Here is an 18,952-nt window from a genome sequence, read left to right as displayed (position 1 = left end):
AAGTCTTCCACACGTCAAACCTTTTTTCAGTGTAACATTTTCCGCCCCCCGACATCGCTTGGCTACATTTTCTAGTTTTGCCGCCATTTCTTGTTTCGATGTTGTGCACTTTTCTCGTCTCGCTTTTTGTTGCACGAGGGTGGAGTTTTCGCTCAACTCAACTGAAAACTGAAAACTGAACTGAACTCAACTGAGGCCCTGGCGCAAGAAATGGCACCGATGTGAAATGAAGTTTTGATTTAGTTCAAAATTTTTATCAAAAGAAACGCGTTACTGCTGCTGCTGTTGTGGCTCTTGCTACGGCTCCGACTCCGGCTCTGGCTCTAGCTGCTGCTCCTGTTTTCCTTTCACCCCCCTCTTTTGGGGTTTTCCCTTGCAGTTTTTCTAATAAATCACGGCATGGGTTGTCTCCTGATATGGGCGGACCTTTCGGGCGTAATGGTATTTTGATTTATGTCTCCACCAACCATAATGCAAAAGTTCTCAAATACACACTACCACGCATCCGTGAGGACACACCTATAAAATAACACAAAATAACCTAAACGTTCTCAAAATGTTTGCAAATATTTCAATATGTTAAATGCTTGACCAACAGTGCGTATGCGTGATGCCAATGTCACTTTGGTGCCTGATGAAAAGTACGCTTTTGTTCAGCTCAATTCAATACACAGATGAATAAACATGAAGCTATTAAAATATAACTATTAAATGATAATTTACATAAGTTTAACTTTCTGTGATTGTACCTACACTCCAAAAATTTGTTTTTCTAAAACATAAAAATTCGCCTTTGATTTTAAAAATAGCCTACGATTTGGATTTATATTCTATATTACAGAAAGAAGGTTTTTAAAATGTAGGGCCACATATTTCTAAAACATTAAAACTATTTTTTATGTTTAAAAAAAGGAGTTTGTAAAAATTCCCTTAGCCCTGGGAGGGGAACGGGCTGGTATCTTTTTTATATCTGTTATTTAATATTATATTAATTTTTGTAAATATGTGCCCACCCCCTCTTGAACCCGCTCTCTTTAATTAAAAAAAGAAAGGAAATACGATTAATTATAGTGTTATGAAAGGAGAGGGAACAACAAACTCACTTCTTCTCAATCTGGATTTGAACCGAGGATCTTTGGATTCGTAGACGCGTTAGAAGAAGAAGCGGCTGCTTAGCAAAAACCACTTTAAATTAAGGAAATTGCAAAAAATTCCTGTAGCTTAAAAAATATTTTATTAAAATTCTTTGCTTAAAAACATTTTTAAAACTCAGAATTTATTTTCCATATTTTAAAATTTTGTTTTAAATGTAGGAAAAAATTTGTTTTCTTTATTTAAGAATAATAATTTTTTGAGTGTATGCGTGTTGGCTTATAAATAAAAAAAATTGCTTGGGTTGTTCTGCGAACTAAAGAAAATGTTCATTTTTCTTGTGATAATTTCGAGCTTACATAAATCTTTCTGAAAACAATACCTTCAGTATTTTGTGAAAAATATTAAAATCAGATAGAAACGTCAACTTCAAAATAAATATATATTTATTAAAAATTTGCAGTTTTATACTTAAGTAACTCAGCTGCAGCAGACACATAACATATTTTTACTCCGTACCATTAATTTGGCTCTACATTACTATTCAATATCCCGACCACCGTAGATCATCGTGGCGTAATGCGGGAAATCATCAACCCATTCTCAAGAAAAATAATTACAAAATGGCAATTACAGAAACAGACTTTCTCTGTCCCTCTCTGTCCTACAAATCCGAAGGTTTTTCAGTTTTTCAGTTTTTCTTGGCAGAAAAAGCCAGGGCAGACAGCTCCGAGGAACGCCCACCCACCACCAGATCCCGAATCGGATTCAGATGCGACGCACACTGTGATGGCGATGAAGGAGCCGGGAACAGAAGCCAGAGCCCGGCGAGGACTAATGAGACTGCCAGAGGACGCAGGACGAGCGCCTGCAGTGCAAAAGTTTAGCAAAAGTGTCAGAAAATGTGAATGCGATTGTATGGGTTGTGGGTGGTGGATGGTGGGTGGTGGGTGGGAGTGGGTAATGTGCCGAGGTAAACGGCAGCAAACGAGATGAATGATATCTAGACGAGTGATGCATGAGTCGCCCTGGGGGCGGGTGGCGTCGGGTGGGTGGTGAGTTCCGACGCCTCATTCGCCAGGATGTGTGTGCCCCGAAAAAAGGGGGTGGCGGTGGGCGGTGGGCGATGGGCGATGGGCGGAAGACGCCGCCTTGTAAGCGAGACGCAGGCGTGGAAGCAGCAGCGAATGAGCATGCGAAATGCACACAAACATCCTGGCTTATATACACACTCACGTGGGCGAGGAGGGGGAAACATATCCGACTCGAATCTTGTCTACAATAAATCAAATTTTATTACACTTTTCTTTATGCATGCCACAGGATATATGGCAAGCGTATGGCTCACTGATGAGCACACCAACACCCAGGAGTCACACACACACACACACACACACACACAGTGTCGCACAGAGAACTGAGATTTTCACAAGCTCATTTAGTGGGCGGATTGGGGGCGTTGGGTGGAATTTTCACACGGATTGACATTGTTGCCATCATTGCAAAAGTGAACAGCACACAAGGACACCAATTATTTATTTACCTTTTCTTTTAAATACAAAATTAAATATGTAATAATTAGTTTAAGCTGCTTAAGCTTAATAAGCTCTGTTTCTATTTTAATTTTTAAAACAAATTGATAAGACAAAACCTATTTCAAATAAAATCATTAATTTTTTATTTTTTATTTCACTTTAGCTTTGTGAACAGTAACGAATACAATCTATGAAGATTTTCCCTACTAAAATAGCTTTCTCTTGCCATTCTTTATACAATTAAATAACTTTATCGCTATTCGCTAATAATCCATCTTGTAAAGCAATTTAAGAAACATATTTTTTTTTACTATTATAATTCTACTGTTCTTTTTAAATAGTTACTACAGAAAACATATCGAATCAAATTAAAATCTATATATGTCGATAGCATATTCTTACTCCTTGTTTTACTTCCCAACTATCCGTAATTTTTATTTCCTTCCATGTTTAAATTCCTCTTGCGATCTTGACATTATGCCCATATAAATATGATTTCCTTGCTTTTGCCTCAGGACTCACGAGTTAACTTTGCCCACAGATTCGGGCTCTCCCACTCTCCTCCCACTTTCACCCACTTTCTCCCACTTTCTTCCACCACCGCCCCGCATAGACATAGAGACAGTGTCAGTGTCGGCAGTTTTGTTGGCTTATCAAAGAGCAAAAAAGTAAAGCGTTATGTGCGATGCATGACACTTTTCAGAATTTATGTGTTTGTATCTCATTAAGCGGAGCAGCGGCAAGGGGCGGGGCGGGGCAGGGGTTATTTGGGGGGTGGGAGGTCAACCCAAAGGTGTCCCGTGTGCAACTTTCGGAGGCAAGAAAACCGCGCCACCGCCCCAAAAACCAAGCCATCAATGAAGCCGAACTGAAAACTGAGGCGGGCCAGAAAAGTTGTTTCGAACATTTTCCAAAAATTATCTCTTAACACAAATGTGACACCCAGCACATGTCCCCCCACACTCCCACTCCCACTCCCACTCCCCCGGGGCACATCATATATGTACATTTTACACAGACAAAAAATAAAATAATTTAACTTTATTGTTACAGCTTAAATTCAACACAAAATAACTAGCAGTGTGCTATCGTATTGGAAAGAAATCTTTGCTGGCACAAGAAAAAAAACAATGTTTTTATTTTTGTTTTCTTAATAAGAAAAAGCACACACAACTTTCCATTTACCACCTAAATAACACATAATAGTTTTTTTTCTGTGCACTTAAGAGCCAGCCCCCAACGCACACACATCATAAATTTTAAGTGAAAATGAATCCTTTGGCAATTGAAGTTTTCGAGGAGATTTTTGTTGGCGTCGGATCGTCATCAACGTCGCCCGAAAGAGAGGGCGATAGGCGCGCAGAAAGAGACAGGGATAGGGCGATATGCGTATGAAGTTGCCATCGGTATCTGGATGTCGTTGTCTTAATCCTTTGTTGCCCATAAATCAGCGAATCCGCGCATGTTTCTGTTCCTGCATCGTCCTTTCCCTCCCACCCCAAATACCACCCCACGGAGTTAACACAACCATGTGCCCATAATTCAGGTTTAATTAACTCTGCGTGTTTATTAGCAAATATTAGTTTACAATTTGATGTGCCATGTTTCGGGCACCATCGTTTCACAATTAACTGGGCTTTTGGCCGGCCCCAAAATTTGGCCAATTGGGGAGCAATTGAAAGGCCCGGCTAATTGCTGATTAGGCCACTGCCCAAGGCTGGCTAAAATACAAACATGATTAGCTAATTGAGCGACTACTGGGAGATGGCATATCAAAACTGTTCCTACATGTGTATATGAAGAAAAATTTAGGATTTAAGCTTGTTGATTCAGCCATTGTCGCAGATCTTGTCTCTTGTTGTTTGTATGATTATTTAAAGGTCATTAAAATTGTCTAACATTAAATTTAATTTAAATCCCTACAGGACTAGAACTTTTTACTCAGCTTTTACTTTCAATAATCTGTTATACACCTAGTTTTAAAGAAAGCTAAGGTTGCCGCTTTCAATTTTTTCTGTTTTTCTTTACCACTTAAGTCGAAATTTAAGTTGCATCTTAAAAACAAAAAGACCTAATAATATTTAGAAAACATGTCCTCAAAAAGGCTTTGTAAAGAAAAAATGAATAAAAATAGGTATAAATAAATTCAAAAATCGCAAAAAGGATTAAATACACGGTAATCTTTAATTGATCCAAAAAATTAATCATCACTTACTCCTTTAATTTTTAAAAAGTTAGAATTTATCATGTTGGGATATATTTAAGTACGACCGAGATAGGTAAAGGTTCTATATTCGAGCTTATTTGGATTCTACACGAGCACGGCACTGATTATTTCAATATCAAAATCCCAAAAAGATGAAGTTGATCATTGTACAGGTACAAGGGCATATTGTAATCTTTAAAAAGTATGCAACAGATAGAAGGAAGCCATTCCGATCATATTAGGTATATATATTCTTGATCAGGACCAATACTTTAGTTGATCCAAAAATGACGTCACCAAAAAATAAAAATCACGTTTGATCTCTGGATTTGTCGATATAACTTTTTAAACCAGTTTAATATAACTTAAAAAGGATGTTTGGTTCCCTAACAAATTTTAGATAACATAAATGACTCACCTAAGTAATCCTCCTTAAATAAAAGTATATTTACCTGTTACGTCCTACAGAAGTAATATAAACAAAAAAATTAAAAATTATTCCTAAAACAAATAAAAATTTTTTAAATTGAATAACACAGTAAATTCTTAGCTGCAATATCTTAAAAAATGGTTTGGGGTGTCTCAGAAATAAATTAAGGATTTTAAAAACTTGGAAATAATGTATAATAATTAATAAACCCTTACTTAGTATTGAATAAACATCTATACTTTAATGCAAGGCATTTGAGGTGGTGTATGTATTTTGATTTGAGCCATCACCATTCTGCCTCACATTTATTTTTTAGAATTTGTTTCGATTGAAAAAAATTTTATGATTTTGTTATGTGATCATGTACTGAAATCCAACGAAGTTCAAATAATGATATCCACAAATACCCAAAAAATAAATGGAGATAATCAAAAGCCTCTTTTAATCGTAAACATACAACTTTTTATTGAACTCTTCATCCGCCTCCAAAACTTGGTAATTTCTTTTGGATTGCAAATTGCGCACCAATCAAAGATTTCAATTAGATCAAGTCCAGATTCGATTTGGTTTTGCTTGTTCGTAGAGAGAAAGTCAAGTAATTTGTATTTTGAATGCTGCGCCTTTATTGCGGTAATATAACTTAACTTACGATCTAGGGGCGGGTGGGAGGTGTTGCAGGATATAGGGTGTGGGTGGGGGGGCGTGGCGAAAAGGAAGCGAACGGATTCGTTTTAAAAATAATATCACAAAAACCCAAATACAAGTCGTATACATAGTTGCCATATATCATAGATATAGATTTAAATTATTGCCGACGAGAGATGACGTCCATAATGATTGTTGTTGATGATAATGAAATGTTTTACATTCTGCAAATTCCCACTCCTCTTAGGCTTAACTCCTAGGTTAGATATTCAAGGTTCTTAGTTATTGTTGAGATTGGAGTGGTTGGTATATGGTAGTGTACATATAGTTCGTGTACATATAGTTCGTGGTGTATATATAATTTTTAAAATTGTTTCCGTATACATGCGTTGCTGTGGCTACATTTTGATTTCGACTTTCTATACCTTTATGTAAATATTGATAATCTTTAGACATATGGAAGGAAAGTGCTATTCGCTAGATATTTACATTTAATCAATGCATTATTTGGTATGAGGCTATATATGCATCATTAAAAGTTTCCTTCAACCATAAAATGAGGTTAACTTTTGAAGTGTTAAGATTTTACGTATACTGCGTTGCGTTTGTTTGTAATTGCTTAGGTGTACTGATTTAATTGTTTTAGTTTAGCTTATCAAATTTAAGTAATTCGAATTTTTTTGGCACGCTTTTAATCTTTTTTTTTTGGCCAGGAACTGCGGCATTTTAAATAAATAACGTTTGACTCGTTTGCTCTGAGTGCACGTGCACTCTAATCCGATTTGCACTCAAAATCCCACTTGCCACTCAATTGGGCCACTCACCCACTCTTTCGCTCTCTCCCCACCCACCGGGGCTGTTGCTGTCCCTCTCGCCCCCATCCGAACGTAGTTTGACGAACTCGTGTCGTCGCATTTCGTCATTCCGTCACTATGGCCGTCTCTGTCCGACGCGCCTTGATGGACAGCAGTTCGTCAAAGTGGTGGTAATTGAATTTCCAGCTGGCTAGCCCCCTCTCGCTCGCACGTCCGACTGCGACTGTCCGATTGGGAAACAATAAAAAGCGGACCAGCATTGCTGTGACGTCACTGACAAGGGGAAACCCCAAGTGGAGAACTGTGAGACTGGGGAAATGCGAATTCAGCAAAAGTAGGGGAAATCCCTGTGAGTGTGAGAGTGTTTGGTGTGCAGCGCCCGAAAGAGAGAAACAAAAAGAGAGAGAGAGAGAGAGAGCGTCTGCAAGAGCACAGATCAGAAATCAATGCAGAGAAGAGAGCTTTCGGAATCTCGGTTTTGAGTTTGGAATTTCGAGATTTTAAATCTTCGGTTTTCGAAATCAAGTTTTGTGATTGCAAGTGTATACCTCTTTTAGCGAACAGATCTCTTTCCGGGTATTTTAAAATGTAATTCTGACAGTTCATTTGCGTTTGCAAGATTTTAAAGGAGTGTAAGTATTTCATCTCACTAGATTGCTTATAATTTTTGAACAAAACTTGTATCTTTACTTTAGGCAAGAATTATAAGTACATTCTGTTAGTTTTGAAATGAGATCATATTACGTAGCTGTCTTCTTTTCCCATAGTCTACAGTCTGTTCGCTAATAGGCACTATTATTTGCATAAGCACCTAACATTCCGGCATCTTTTGAGTGCTCCAACTTCACTACCGAACCCGTCGCATCCTTAGGCGTTCTTCGAGGACAACTGCTTGGCCAGCTCCGTGTACTTGAGGAACTTGGACTGGGGACTCTCGTCGTAGGGATTGATGGTGGGCGACGGGGGCGGGGGCGGCTGCTGAGGTCCCGTCGCCGGACTCCTGGAGGCCGACCGCTTGGGCGAGGCCATGGGCAAGGACTTGGGGCTCTGGGCGGCCGGAGACTTGAGCCGCGGCGACTCCTCGCCGGCGTCCTTGACGAAGTGCACCTTGGACAGGTGGTGGCGGTAGGCGCCCTTCGACCCGAACGGCGTATCACAGAAGGAGCACTTGATGATGGCCGCATCGCCGCCGGAGCCGCCGCTGCTGGCACTCAGGACCGCCTCGTTGCAGGCCCAGCTGAAGGCCACCAGGTCGCTCCCGTGGGCGGAGGACGCGGGCGGGGGTCCGGAGGCGGATCCGCTCCGCGGTTGCGGGGCAGGTGGATCCGCGGTCTCGCACAGCTTCTGCAGCGCAGCCAGGGGATGGGCCTTGGGCTTCTTGCTGGGGATGTTGCTCCCCGTGTTGCTGTTGTAGCAGTGTCCTGGAAGAAGGATCAAGAGATGGCATTAGGACTATGCAGTAGGCAATCGGAGAATGGTCAGTGAAGATCTGCGGCTTCTAACTTTTCTAAGCAGTGCAAAAAGTAACAACATATTTTATTTTTGTATTCTTCAAATATGAAAAACCGATTTGGAAATGGACGTTTAGGTTTTAATAGCTCAAACATTATTCAACTTAAAGTGTTTATAAATTAAAGAGTTTTTAAAGGCAATTGAAACCAAAAACTAGGCTCACGTCAATTTAATAACTCAAAGTCCAGTTAAAAGTTTCTTTTTTAAGTTGGTGGCTGCAACTGTCATTAACATCAATTAAGTGTATTAATTGCCAGATTTAAATATTAACATCTTATTGGGTCAATTTTGTCAATATTTCTTTTTGAATTTATGGCTCAATTTTATATCAGTTGTATTTTCAAAACAAACATTTTTTCACTGCTTTTGTCGGAGCATAACATTTAGTTTCACTGTACCTAGTGCATGTCATTCTCCACTAACATCAGCATTCCCTCAAATAATTTACACCTACCCGAGTTGTTGTTGTTGTTGTTGTTGTGCTCCACGCCACTCAGCTGATCGAACATGGAGTTGAGGGCCAGCAAGCTGCCACTATCTGGAGCAGATCCTGCGGTCGGCGGGGCAGGAGACTCGCTGGCCGAGCGGGGACTCCGCCGACTCGCCTCCATGCTGAACTCCTTCTTCACGTGGATCTGCTGCTGCCGCGGACTGCAGCCCTCGCGATCGCCACCCGACGAGGCTTCCGCCTCCGGCGGCTCCGCCTTGATGGTGGGCGGCGGCGGCGGAAGGGGCGGCCCAGGGGCAGGGCCAGGGGCAGGGGCAGGGGCAGGAGTGTCCGGCGTGCGGCGTGGCGTGGCCTGCTGTCGGTCCGGCGTGTAGGAGGACTCCACCCGGCTGGCCGAGCTCGACTCGCTGGCACTGCGGTCCCGGGAGGCGTAGGAGGAGCGCAGCAGGTGCATGGCCTGGGCGTCCATCAGCGGCTTCGTGTAGTCGCTGCTGTCGTCGATGCCCAGCCGCTTGAGGATGCTGGCGCCCAGCGGAGTGCCGGCCTCGGAGTAGCCGCCCGGGGTCATGGCCCTGCCCGCCCGCGACTCGAAGCTCTTCTCGATCAGCTGCTCCAGGGCATTGAGCACCGATGGGGGCTTCTCGCCGGGGCTGGGCAGTCGCTCCGCGCCCTGGGCGGACCGCCTGGGCGGGATCGGAATGCTCTCGCCCAGGCACTTCCGGATGTGCTCCACGAAGAGGGCGGTCTCTATCTTGCTGCCGCACTTCTCGCAGGTGATCTTGGTGGCGGCGGCGAAGTCCCTCAGCGGCTTCAGTGCCGAGTCCAGGCTGGAGCCCGAACCGGAGCCGGAGCGCTCCAGCTCCAGCAGCTTCCTCACCGGCAGCGACTTCTTGCGCTTCTCGTTGCGGTTCTGTCTGCCCCTCTTGGAGTTGCCACCGCCACCGCCACCGCCACCGGGAGCTGGTGGCGAGGCGGATGCGGTCGGCGACTCCTTGTAGTGCGACTGCTGGGCCATGTGGCTGCTCAGCTCCTTGAGGGTGCCAAAGGCCTGGTCGCAGACCTTGCAGGTGAGCACGGCGCTAACGGAGGGAGCAGTGCCCCCAGTCGGAGCAGGAGGGGCTGCAGTGGAGGTGGCGGCAAGCGGGGCGCCGCCGTTCGAAAGCCGCTCCCGCTCGTCGCCCGACTTCCAGGATATGATCTGCTCCTGCGAGATGATGTTCGTGTAGTGCTGCGTCTCCTGCATGTGGCTGGTCATCTCGGCCAGCGAGCGGAAGCTCTGGCCGCACCACATGCACTTCAGTATCTGGCGCGTCTGCTCCGCGCCCTTGCCCAGCCAGACGTCCTGGCCGCGCACCAGCTTCCTGGGCAGCGGCATGGTCTCCTTGATCAGCATGTTCAGCTCCGACTTCGAGGAGTTCGACGAGCTGGACGTGGTGCTGCTGCTGCTGGAGCAGGCGGAGTTGGAGGCGGAGGCGGAGGTGGGCAGCCTGGAGGGAGGAGGGGCAGCGGGAGCCCCTGCTCCGCCGGCGGACGAGGGCGAGGGTATTTGCACGCCGCAGTGCTGCGTCTCCTTCATGTGCGTGGTGAGGCTGGCCAGCGTGGAGAAGCTCTGCTTGCACCACACGCACTTGAACACGTCCTTGGCCGCATCGGCGCCCTTGTTCAGCCAGTGGGACTGCCAGGCACTGTGGCGACCACCGGAGCCAGCCCCTGCGCCCCCCGACACTGCCGATCCCAGCGAGGCTGGCCCGCCAGAGGAGTTCCTTGCCACTGGCGGCGGCGTCTCCCGGCGGCTCATCTCACTCATCTTCTCCAGCGCCTTGCTGGCCTCGCTGGGAGCCATCTTGGAGCTGGAGCCCAGTCCTCCGGTTTTGGCCGCCACGGCCGCCAAGTAGGGATTGATGGGGGGCATCCAGCTGCCAGGTGGCAGAGGTGACTTGTAGTCCGCGCATATACTTCTGGCCATCTTCCTGGCTGGCGGCGAGTCCTGCCCCTGCCTCTTTCTCGTGCTGACAGAGAGATCCAGTGGTCCAGTGTCGCCCTGGACATCCTGCTCGGACTCCTCTTCCGGCTCCGGCTCCTCCTCCTCCTCCTCCTCCTCTGCGTCGCTCGTGGGACGCTTCCTGCTGAAGTCCAGGGCCGGCGGCTCACCCTCCCCCTCCCCATCCCCCTGCACCTGCCCCTCCTCCACCGCCTGCTGGACCAGGGAAGCCGCTGCCGCCAGGGGATTCGTCAGCAGCAGGTGATTCTGCTGGGCGGCGGCCAGGTAAGCGGCCATGGCGGCGGATTGGGGCGGCAGCAGGGCAGCCGCAGCCGCGGGGGGAAGTGTCGCCGCCAGGGGCAGACCCACCGAGTGCGGCGAGAGGGGCGTGGCCGTGGGCGTGGGCGTGGCAGCCGGAGTCAGGCGATCGTTGGCCGAGCAGTGCGACTCGTTCGATGGACATCGCACGTCGCCGGACCCTGTTCCCGCTCCAGCCGAGGTGTTGGACTCCCGGGACTGGCAGCGCGGACTGGCCAACTCACTGGAATGGGAAGAGGGAAGGGCTTGGATTAGGAAAAGGCGACTGTACCATGAATAATGAATTAATGCAAAAAGTTCTTAATGAGCGTATTTGTAATCAGCAGGAGCCAAACATTTTGTTGCTTTACTACATTCAGAAGGACAAATGTCCAAAGTCAGTTAAATTGAGCGGTCGAAATTGTAAACAGTAGAATGACCATTTATCTGTTAAAGGATAAACAAAGCCAACAGTAGGTCAGCAGTCAAAGAAAATTTCTTACACAAAAAAAAAGAACAGATGTACTCTAAATACTCTTCCTTTAAGACGTAAATAAAAGACAAAAGCTTATGAAATGGCTTCATTACGTCGCCTCAATTTTAGAACATCCATACAATATTTAATTAATCTTTCAGGACTGATGAGTCCTTTTTCTAAATAAAGATTCCAAATCTGCTTTATATATTTGGTAATTAATAAAGTTGCAAGAGCGCCTGAAAGTTTGTCCCACATGATAATGTACACCAAAAAATAAACATTTTAAGTAGCTTTAACATAAACAAAACCAAAAGCACTGAAGCACTATAAATCACATTCGTAACCTATGTATTTCTATATTTGTATTTTATTCCAGCTATATTCTTATGTTATACAAAATCGAGCTATTTATTCTTATGACTGCTTAGCTTTACCACTTCACCTTGGATTTGTAATTAAAATCAAATATAGCTAGTGTCAAACATATAAGCAATTGCTTCAAATAAGCATTCTGTTAGCAAGCATTAAATATATATTGTTTGGAACCCTTGGGATCACAAGTGCCAAACGTGTTACATTGTTGATAAAAAAAAAACACAAATTTAAACACTTCAAACATTTTTATTCCGACTATACATATTCAGAATTTGACATTGTCCAAAGCAGATACATTTGACTTCCAAACAGAATATCATTACGTATTTAATTACAATTTGCATCCACTGTTCTCGCGACACTTTTCCACTTGGGAAACTCCTTGTGGAGGCCAAAATGGAACGTAGCAAAATAACAATCATAGGGAAAGGGGGAAAGTCGGGAAAGTCGGAAAAGTCGAACCGCTCACCTTGCACTCAACGCCTGGCGATAGATTTCCAGCATGACAGCCTCGTGAAGCATCATTTTTTGAGATTATTGTGGGCCCGAAATCTCCGAAGGTTAGATTACTTTTGGCTGTTTGGCAATTAATTCCGTCTGCTCATTGATAGCGATGGATTTGTGTTTTGGTTTTTGGCTTTTGTTTTTTGTATATTTTGTTGGCTCCCTTCTGTTGTCGCACTTCACTTCGATTCGAACATGCGCGAAAAACCAGTGATTTTATTTTCGTTCACTAAATAAATTCTTGGGTTCTGGTTCAGTATGTGTGTGTCAGTTTCGTGTTGAGCTTCTATCAAAAACACACACGTCAAATAAATCAAATGTCACAATGCTCGTGGGGGAGGGGGCGGCGTAGGGGTAGGCGGAGGCGGAGACGGAGACGGAGGCGGAGGACCACGGCTGATGACGAACGCGTGTGCGAGAGTGTGGGTGTGTGCGTGCGGTTGTGTGTTGCAGGCGTATTTGTTATTTGTTATTTGTTATTGTTGTTGCGGTCAAACTGCCGCCAATTTCACTTCCTGCTGCTTCCTCTTCTCCGTAGTGTGTTTGTGTGTGTGTTGGCGGGGCTATTAAGTTGATGATTTATTGACGACTTGCCACAAGACTTATGTATGTTTATTTATTTCGACGCGTTGAACTTTCGGACTTTCGGTTTTGGCAAACCACTTTCTGGACTTGCAAACACTGCGGAGGTCGAGCGATGTACCGATACTGCACCACCCACCGTTCAAAAGTCTGGCGAAAACCTCAGGAAAAAATGCGACATGATTGCGTTCAGCTCAGCCGTTTCGTTCGACTAAAACATCTTTTGACAATTGAATCGTTCAGAGCTGACAGCGAGCAGCGGCAGAGAGAAAGCAGAGAGAAAGCAAAGAGAAAGCAGCAGAAAAGCAGCAGGGCAGAGCAGAGAGCAATCAAAATGAGTTGTTCGAGAGCGTGAGAGCGACTGCCGACGTTTCCCCATTAAATTGATATATTGTCTGAAAAGAGAGCTGCGAGAGCGACCTTCTTGCTCTCTCAGCGACGCCTGCGCTCTCCAACTGTGCAACTTTTTCTCATTTTTACTGCACTGAGAGCAAGGACTGCAGATTGGCAAGCAAGAGACGAGAGAGTGAGCCAGAGAGAGCGAGAGAGGGCCGTGTGTGACAGGTGTTTGTATGGGGGCGGGTGGCCGGTCTGTCCCGTGTGTGTGTGACTGGGGTCTGGGGGTGGTACTTGTGTTTGTATTGCAGCTGGTCAAATGGCGACTGCGCTGCCGGCGTCGACGACGCTGCCGCTTAAATCAAGGTTATTTATTGAAATTGAAAATGAAGCAATGTGCAGGAGGTGGGAGAGAGAGAAAGAGAGCGGGAGAGGGAGAGGGAGAGAGGACTGTTAAAGCACTTCAAGAGCATTAATTTCTGCGCTGCTTTTTTCCTAAAATGTTATTGTTGCCTCTCCACGACCCCCCATAAGGCCATCCCTTTCTGGCATGCGTGACCAGGGAACAATTGTTGCATGCACCGCAAAAGGATAAAGGGAAATTCACCGACTGCGAGGAGGGAACGGGAGCGCAGATTTGGAAAAATGCAAGTAAAGGATGGGCGATTTAAAAATCACATTAAATTAGTTTAAGGGACTGATTTCTTTTCGATCTCTTCAGCCCTTCTTTTTCAGACGCTTATCGCTTTCCCCGTCGTAATTATTTTCCAATATTTGTGCGCAGACAGCCATTACGCATCTTTATTAGTTTTGTGTTTCGTCTTCAGCGTTTCAAACTTGTCAAAGAAAAAATACAGAACGCGACAAAAGTATACAAAGTATACAAAAGTAAACTTGCCGGAACCAAAGGTTATTTTTATAAAACTAATGAAGCATTTTTGTACCATAGGTTTTTTAATTCGGAAAAACACAATGAGAAACGTTTTTTTTTAATAATTATTAAAATAAAATTTGCTCTATTGGCACTATTTCCATAGATGCACAAATTACCACCAATCAAATTGTTGACCAACACAAATGAAAGATGCATAATTTTTACCAGTTAACTATTTTTAAAATTTAAAAATCTAAAGAAAACTTCAATATACATACATATATTGATTTTTCGATTTGAACGGACTCAAAAAGTAAATAAGTTTTTCTGGAGTTTTAAAGCTTTAAAACTGATTTAAGCATGAATGGGGAATTTTAGTACCCGATTTTAGGTTTTCGAATATTTTGACTGCTTTAATACCCAATCCAATTTCATCCCGCTATGGAAATTCACGGCGCATTGTCAATGGAAAGGTGGAAAAGTCTGACACAGAAAATTGTTTTTTATTTTTATTTAATATATTTCCTGTTGCCACGCTCTTATGTGCGTCTTATTTTTGTTGTTTTTTATATTACAAAAAGGACAAAGGCATTTAGGCAATGTTCGATACAAACAGTAAGGCAACCACGATACAATGACAGTTGCATTTCAAACTAAATTACAGTTTACATTGTAAATAAACTATAATCCATAATTTAATGTCTTCGAACGTATACTAATCAACATTTTACATCTTACTATGTATTTACCTTTCAACATGCCGAAGTTCTATTTTAAGACAACAAAGATAAGCAATCATTGAACAAACAATATCAAATAGTATAATATTACATTTGATTACATTTTCGTCTAAGGGCTGACCTTATTATTCAGCAAATCCGAAGGAACAAATGTGAATCATTATAACATTATTACCTTATTTCCGCATAAAGTCATTTAATCAAAATTTTATAATTTAAACAATAATGTGATAATTTTTTTTAAAAAATCGTACTTCTATTGTGAACATAATATTTTACTCGAAACAACGATAGAGTTTTAAAAAGAGTTTTATTTATTATAATACATATTTTTCAAATGCATTACATTTATAGTACTACATAGGTTGCTAGTTAGCTTTGTAATGGTGTCAAATAAAGCCACCACACCTTGTGTGCTAATTATCTGCCCATGGTAGGTAATTAGTTTTTCTGCGTGCAATCGTATTTTTTTAAGGAAAATCGTATTCAATTAAATTTGTTCATATAATAGTTATTTGTGGTCCCTGGTTAAACTCTACGATTCTCAATAGTAAAAATAATAATTTTTTTGGTATCTTTTACCACTGTACTAGATGAAAATCCTTGAATTTTTATGCATTTTTGTGGAATTATTCCGCGACCTTTTTATTTTTCGGTTCTTGTCAAATCAATGACTGAATATATCGCTATAATAATAATTGCTGTCCAATGGAGTGACATTAAATAATTTTGGCAGGCCCAAATTCCACAAAATTGATATCAGCTCGCTATACTACCAACTGCTACTTTAATCGCAATACCAATTTAATTAGATATGCATTATATAAATACTTATATATGCAAAGCGCTACTTTTGATAATACATTTTTAAAACGATGAAGGGAAGAAATAATTTTCGTAGTGCTCAAGGCTTTAGCATACAAAAAGCTCTGGGTTTGGGTCTTTAAGCAAGTGTTAGTTCCAATTTAGGGCTGCGTGTGAAATTAGGAGATAGGCCGAACCGATAACCATGGTGACCAGCATCAGCGGAAACCCGATAATGAAGAAGTGGCAAAAGGATATCCTGTAGCCATGCTGGAGGGCGATCTGGACGATGATCTCGTTGGACACGGCCCCAAACAGGGAACCGTTTCCCCCAAAACAGGCCCCGAACGTGAGGGCCCAGATCATGGGCGGAAGGGGAACGTCATCATTGCTGGCCATCTGGAAGCTGAACTTGAGCATGAAGATTGTAACGGCGGCGTTGTCAATGAGGATCGTGAGTAGGGCGGTCGTCCAAAGCAGCCCCACAATGGTCACCGCCGTCTGGTGCTGCGGCTTCAGGCTCCTCAGGAGCACCACTGTGTGGTCGCCGAGCCACTGGAAGAACCCCAACTGGTCCACGGCCTCCGACAGCACGAAGAGCGCGGCGACGAACAGCAGGATGTTCCACTGGATTATGCCCAGAGTGGCGTTCAGGTCGTTCTTGTCGTCCAGGATGATCAGCAGGAAGGCGGCCAGCAGGGTCACCCAGCCCAAGCTGGCGCCGGCCGCCACATGGGGTATTGAGTGCAGGACCATGCAGATGAGGGCGAAGGTCAGGGCGAGGCAGCCCTTGATCAGCAGCGGCTTGTTCCGGATCCGGCTGCTCGCCTCCAGAGCGGCCAAGGTTTCGGCGTAGTTCTCCACGGGCCTCAGCCAATACCTGCTTGGCCCCACTTCCTTGAGCTCAGCTATGCGCTCCAGGGTGGCCTGGGAGGGCGGCTCCTTTGGCCCGGCCCTCTTCTCCACCAGATCCAACTGGTGTTGGTCCACCTCAAAGATGCTCGTTCTGTGGGTGACGTACACGATGGCAAAGACCACGAGCATGGCCGCCAGCACGCCCGGCAGCATGTGGGCCACAAAGGTGACGAAGTCCACGCCTTCTGCCACCACCGCCGGGTTGGTGGTCACGATCGCGTTGGGCGGATTCCCCATGGGCGTCAGGGCGCCACCCATGTCCGCGAATATGGCCACTACGACCAGCACGTAGGTGGTCCGCAAGGACATCACCTCACACAGGCGAATGGTCACTGGGGTCAGGGCCTGGGCCATGATGTCGCTGTTCAGAAGGGCGGACAGCAAGGCGGTCAGCATGCCCAGGAGAAATATCAGGGGCCAAGGTCGGCCCCTGGCCAGTCGGTACGTGCCAACAAGCAGGTAATCGAAGACGCCAGTGGTCGCCATGATGTCCACAATGGTCATTAGGCCGAAGAGCAGCATCAGGGGCTCGAAGTTGACGAAGGATATGATCGAGGGCAAGTTGGGCCGATGGTCCAGGATGGTGAGAACTGCAATGGCCGTGGTGGCTATAATCAGAGCGGCAAAGGTGTGATCTATCACATCGAAGATGATCAGCATGTAGAGCCCAACGATCAGGAGGCCGGCATAGAGGACGCCCATGTCCGTGATCGGGGGACCGGTGTCCAGTGTCATGTGCAGCGACACCGGGGAATCAAGCCTGCTCTCCAGGGAGATCACCGCCTGCGCATCCTCGCCGCCCGATCGTGGAACAACAAACTTCTTCGACACTTCCTCGTACTTCGTGGCGTCGCTGTCCATGACAATCTTCCACATGTCCGTCCGGCGATGTGTCACATTCAAGTCGGGGTTGCGCCACTCCACCCGCAAACCAGCGTCATACCCTCCGCTGTGCTCGTCCGGAAACCTCATGAGATGGCCATCCACGGGACCTTGCAGAGTGACTCGGACTCCATTGCCGGGCAGCTCCACCTTCCTCAAAGCAGTTTCGTTGGGCATCACGGTGACCATCGTGGACCGCGGGTTCTGCTCGACGGCATATGCGAACACGATGAATGTGCAGCCGAACCAGAGGAGCAGCAGAATGCACATCTTGACGAGGTGGATGATAAACGTGTCGCGGGCAGACGGCCTCTGCTGCCCATCATCATCCTCCTGCAGATTTGATACCCTAGAAATCTGGGCCGTGTACGACCTGGTTCGGCGCAAGGTCGGCCATGCCTGCGAACCCCGTTCGCCCAGACGTCTTGCGTTGAAAGCCAGAAAGGGATTACTTAGAATTTTCATTTGATTGGTGTACATAGGTGTATTATGTATGTGTAAGTCAAACACGACTGAGTTTTGCAGTCAAACAGGTGCTTTTAAGACAAATACATTAACCGATTTTGCGAAAATTATTGGATGTCAGTTCCAACAAAACCCCTTTGGCTAAGAGCCGCCGTTTTGGCAATTTTATACCCTTGCTGAGGGTTCTATAGCTTCAGGTAAAAGTTTGTAACGCAGTAAAGCAGACTTTTCCGACCATAAAGCTATTTGGATGAAAATTCTAAAGGTGCTGTCCATATATGTATGTCAGTGAAATTATTATCTTTGATTATAAGGGGGAGAAGGTCTCGAACGACTTTTTTGAATTGTTACAAAACAATTGTATAGTTTTTTTTTTTAAACAATGTTGTTGAGTTAATACAACACAACAAACGAAATGTTCCATCAAGTACGCCACTATTATTGTGAATATTAATACATTAATTTATTTAATTATTTAATTTATTAATGCCCTTCTGTTAACCTTTAACTTTATTGTTAAGAAACTAAATATTTTTATAAAAATTAAACCAAACAAGAAAGAACGCTATAGTCGAGTTTCCCGATTATTAGAAACGCTTTACTTAGTCAACAAATTTCAAACTAAGTATTCCCCTAAAAAACAATCAAATTCAGCTAACAGTTCTTTCGTTTTGTCTCTCTACTGCAGCAATTACCGGCAGAGCACCGGCAGAGCGACGCCAAAGCGGCGGCATATTAATTCTAAGATAAAAGCTCGACTTTGAAAATCGGAAAAATTGTGATGACGTAATATATGGACAGCCTCAAAATGTTGTTATAACTTGTTCCTCCGTTATTTCTTTTGGCTGATCTTCTCCGTTCTTAAAGTCATTCTTTTTCGAATTCTCCCTTTTGTTAAACCTTATGGTTTTTTTTTGAATTCACCACAGTACAAGGCAATCACAATCACCTCGAAAAGCTTACCCCATTCCTCAACAAATGGCTGCCCGTCAGTCAGGTTTCTGCAATTGCATCCAGCAGGCAGCCTGTGGAAGCT

At 44.5% G+C, this 18,952-nt stretch overlaps 2 protein-coding genes across 2 annotated transcripts; both read right to left on the bottom strand.

Moving 5' to 3' along the window:
* Positions 1–5,794: 5,794 nt before the first annotated feature.
* LOC128253384 (protein tiptop) lies at positions 5,795–13,236 on the bottom strand. The gene is made up of 3 exons (XM_052981734.1): positions 12,284–13,236; positions 8,690–11,205; positions 5,795–8,144 (listed from the first exon to the last, which is right to left on the bottom strand). The coding sequence occupies exons 1-3, from the start codon at positions 12,337–12,339 to the stop codon at positions 7,591–7,593; spliced, it is 3,126 nt and encodes a 1,041-aa protein (XP_052837694.1). The 5' UTR covers positions 12,340–13,236; the 3' UTR covers positions 5,795–7,590.
* Positions 13,237–15,403: 2,167 nt separating this feature from the next.
* Positions 15,404–17,953, bottom strand: LOC128253413 (P protein). The gene has a single exon (XM_052981781.1). The coding sequence runs from the start codon at positions 17,929–17,931 to the stop codon at positions 15,805–15,807; it is 2,127 nt and encodes a 708-aa protein (XP_052837741.1). The 5' UTR covers positions 17,932–17,953; the 3' UTR covers positions 15,404–15,804.
* Between the last annotated feature and the right edge of the window lie 999 nt (positions 17,954–18,952).

The sequence above is a fragment of the Drosophila gunungcola genome (genome assembly GCF_025200985.1).
Source record: "Drosophila gunungcola strain Sukarami chromosome 2L unlocalized genomic scaffold, Dgunungcola_SK_2 000008F, whole genome shotgun sequence".
Taxonomy (NCBI): Eukaryota; Metazoa; Arthropoda; class Insecta; order Diptera; family Drosophilidae; genus Drosophila; species Drosophila gunungcola.
The sequence above is the reverse complement of the archived record's forward strand: the minus strand, read 5'-3'. Positions and strand labels throughout refer to the sequence as shown.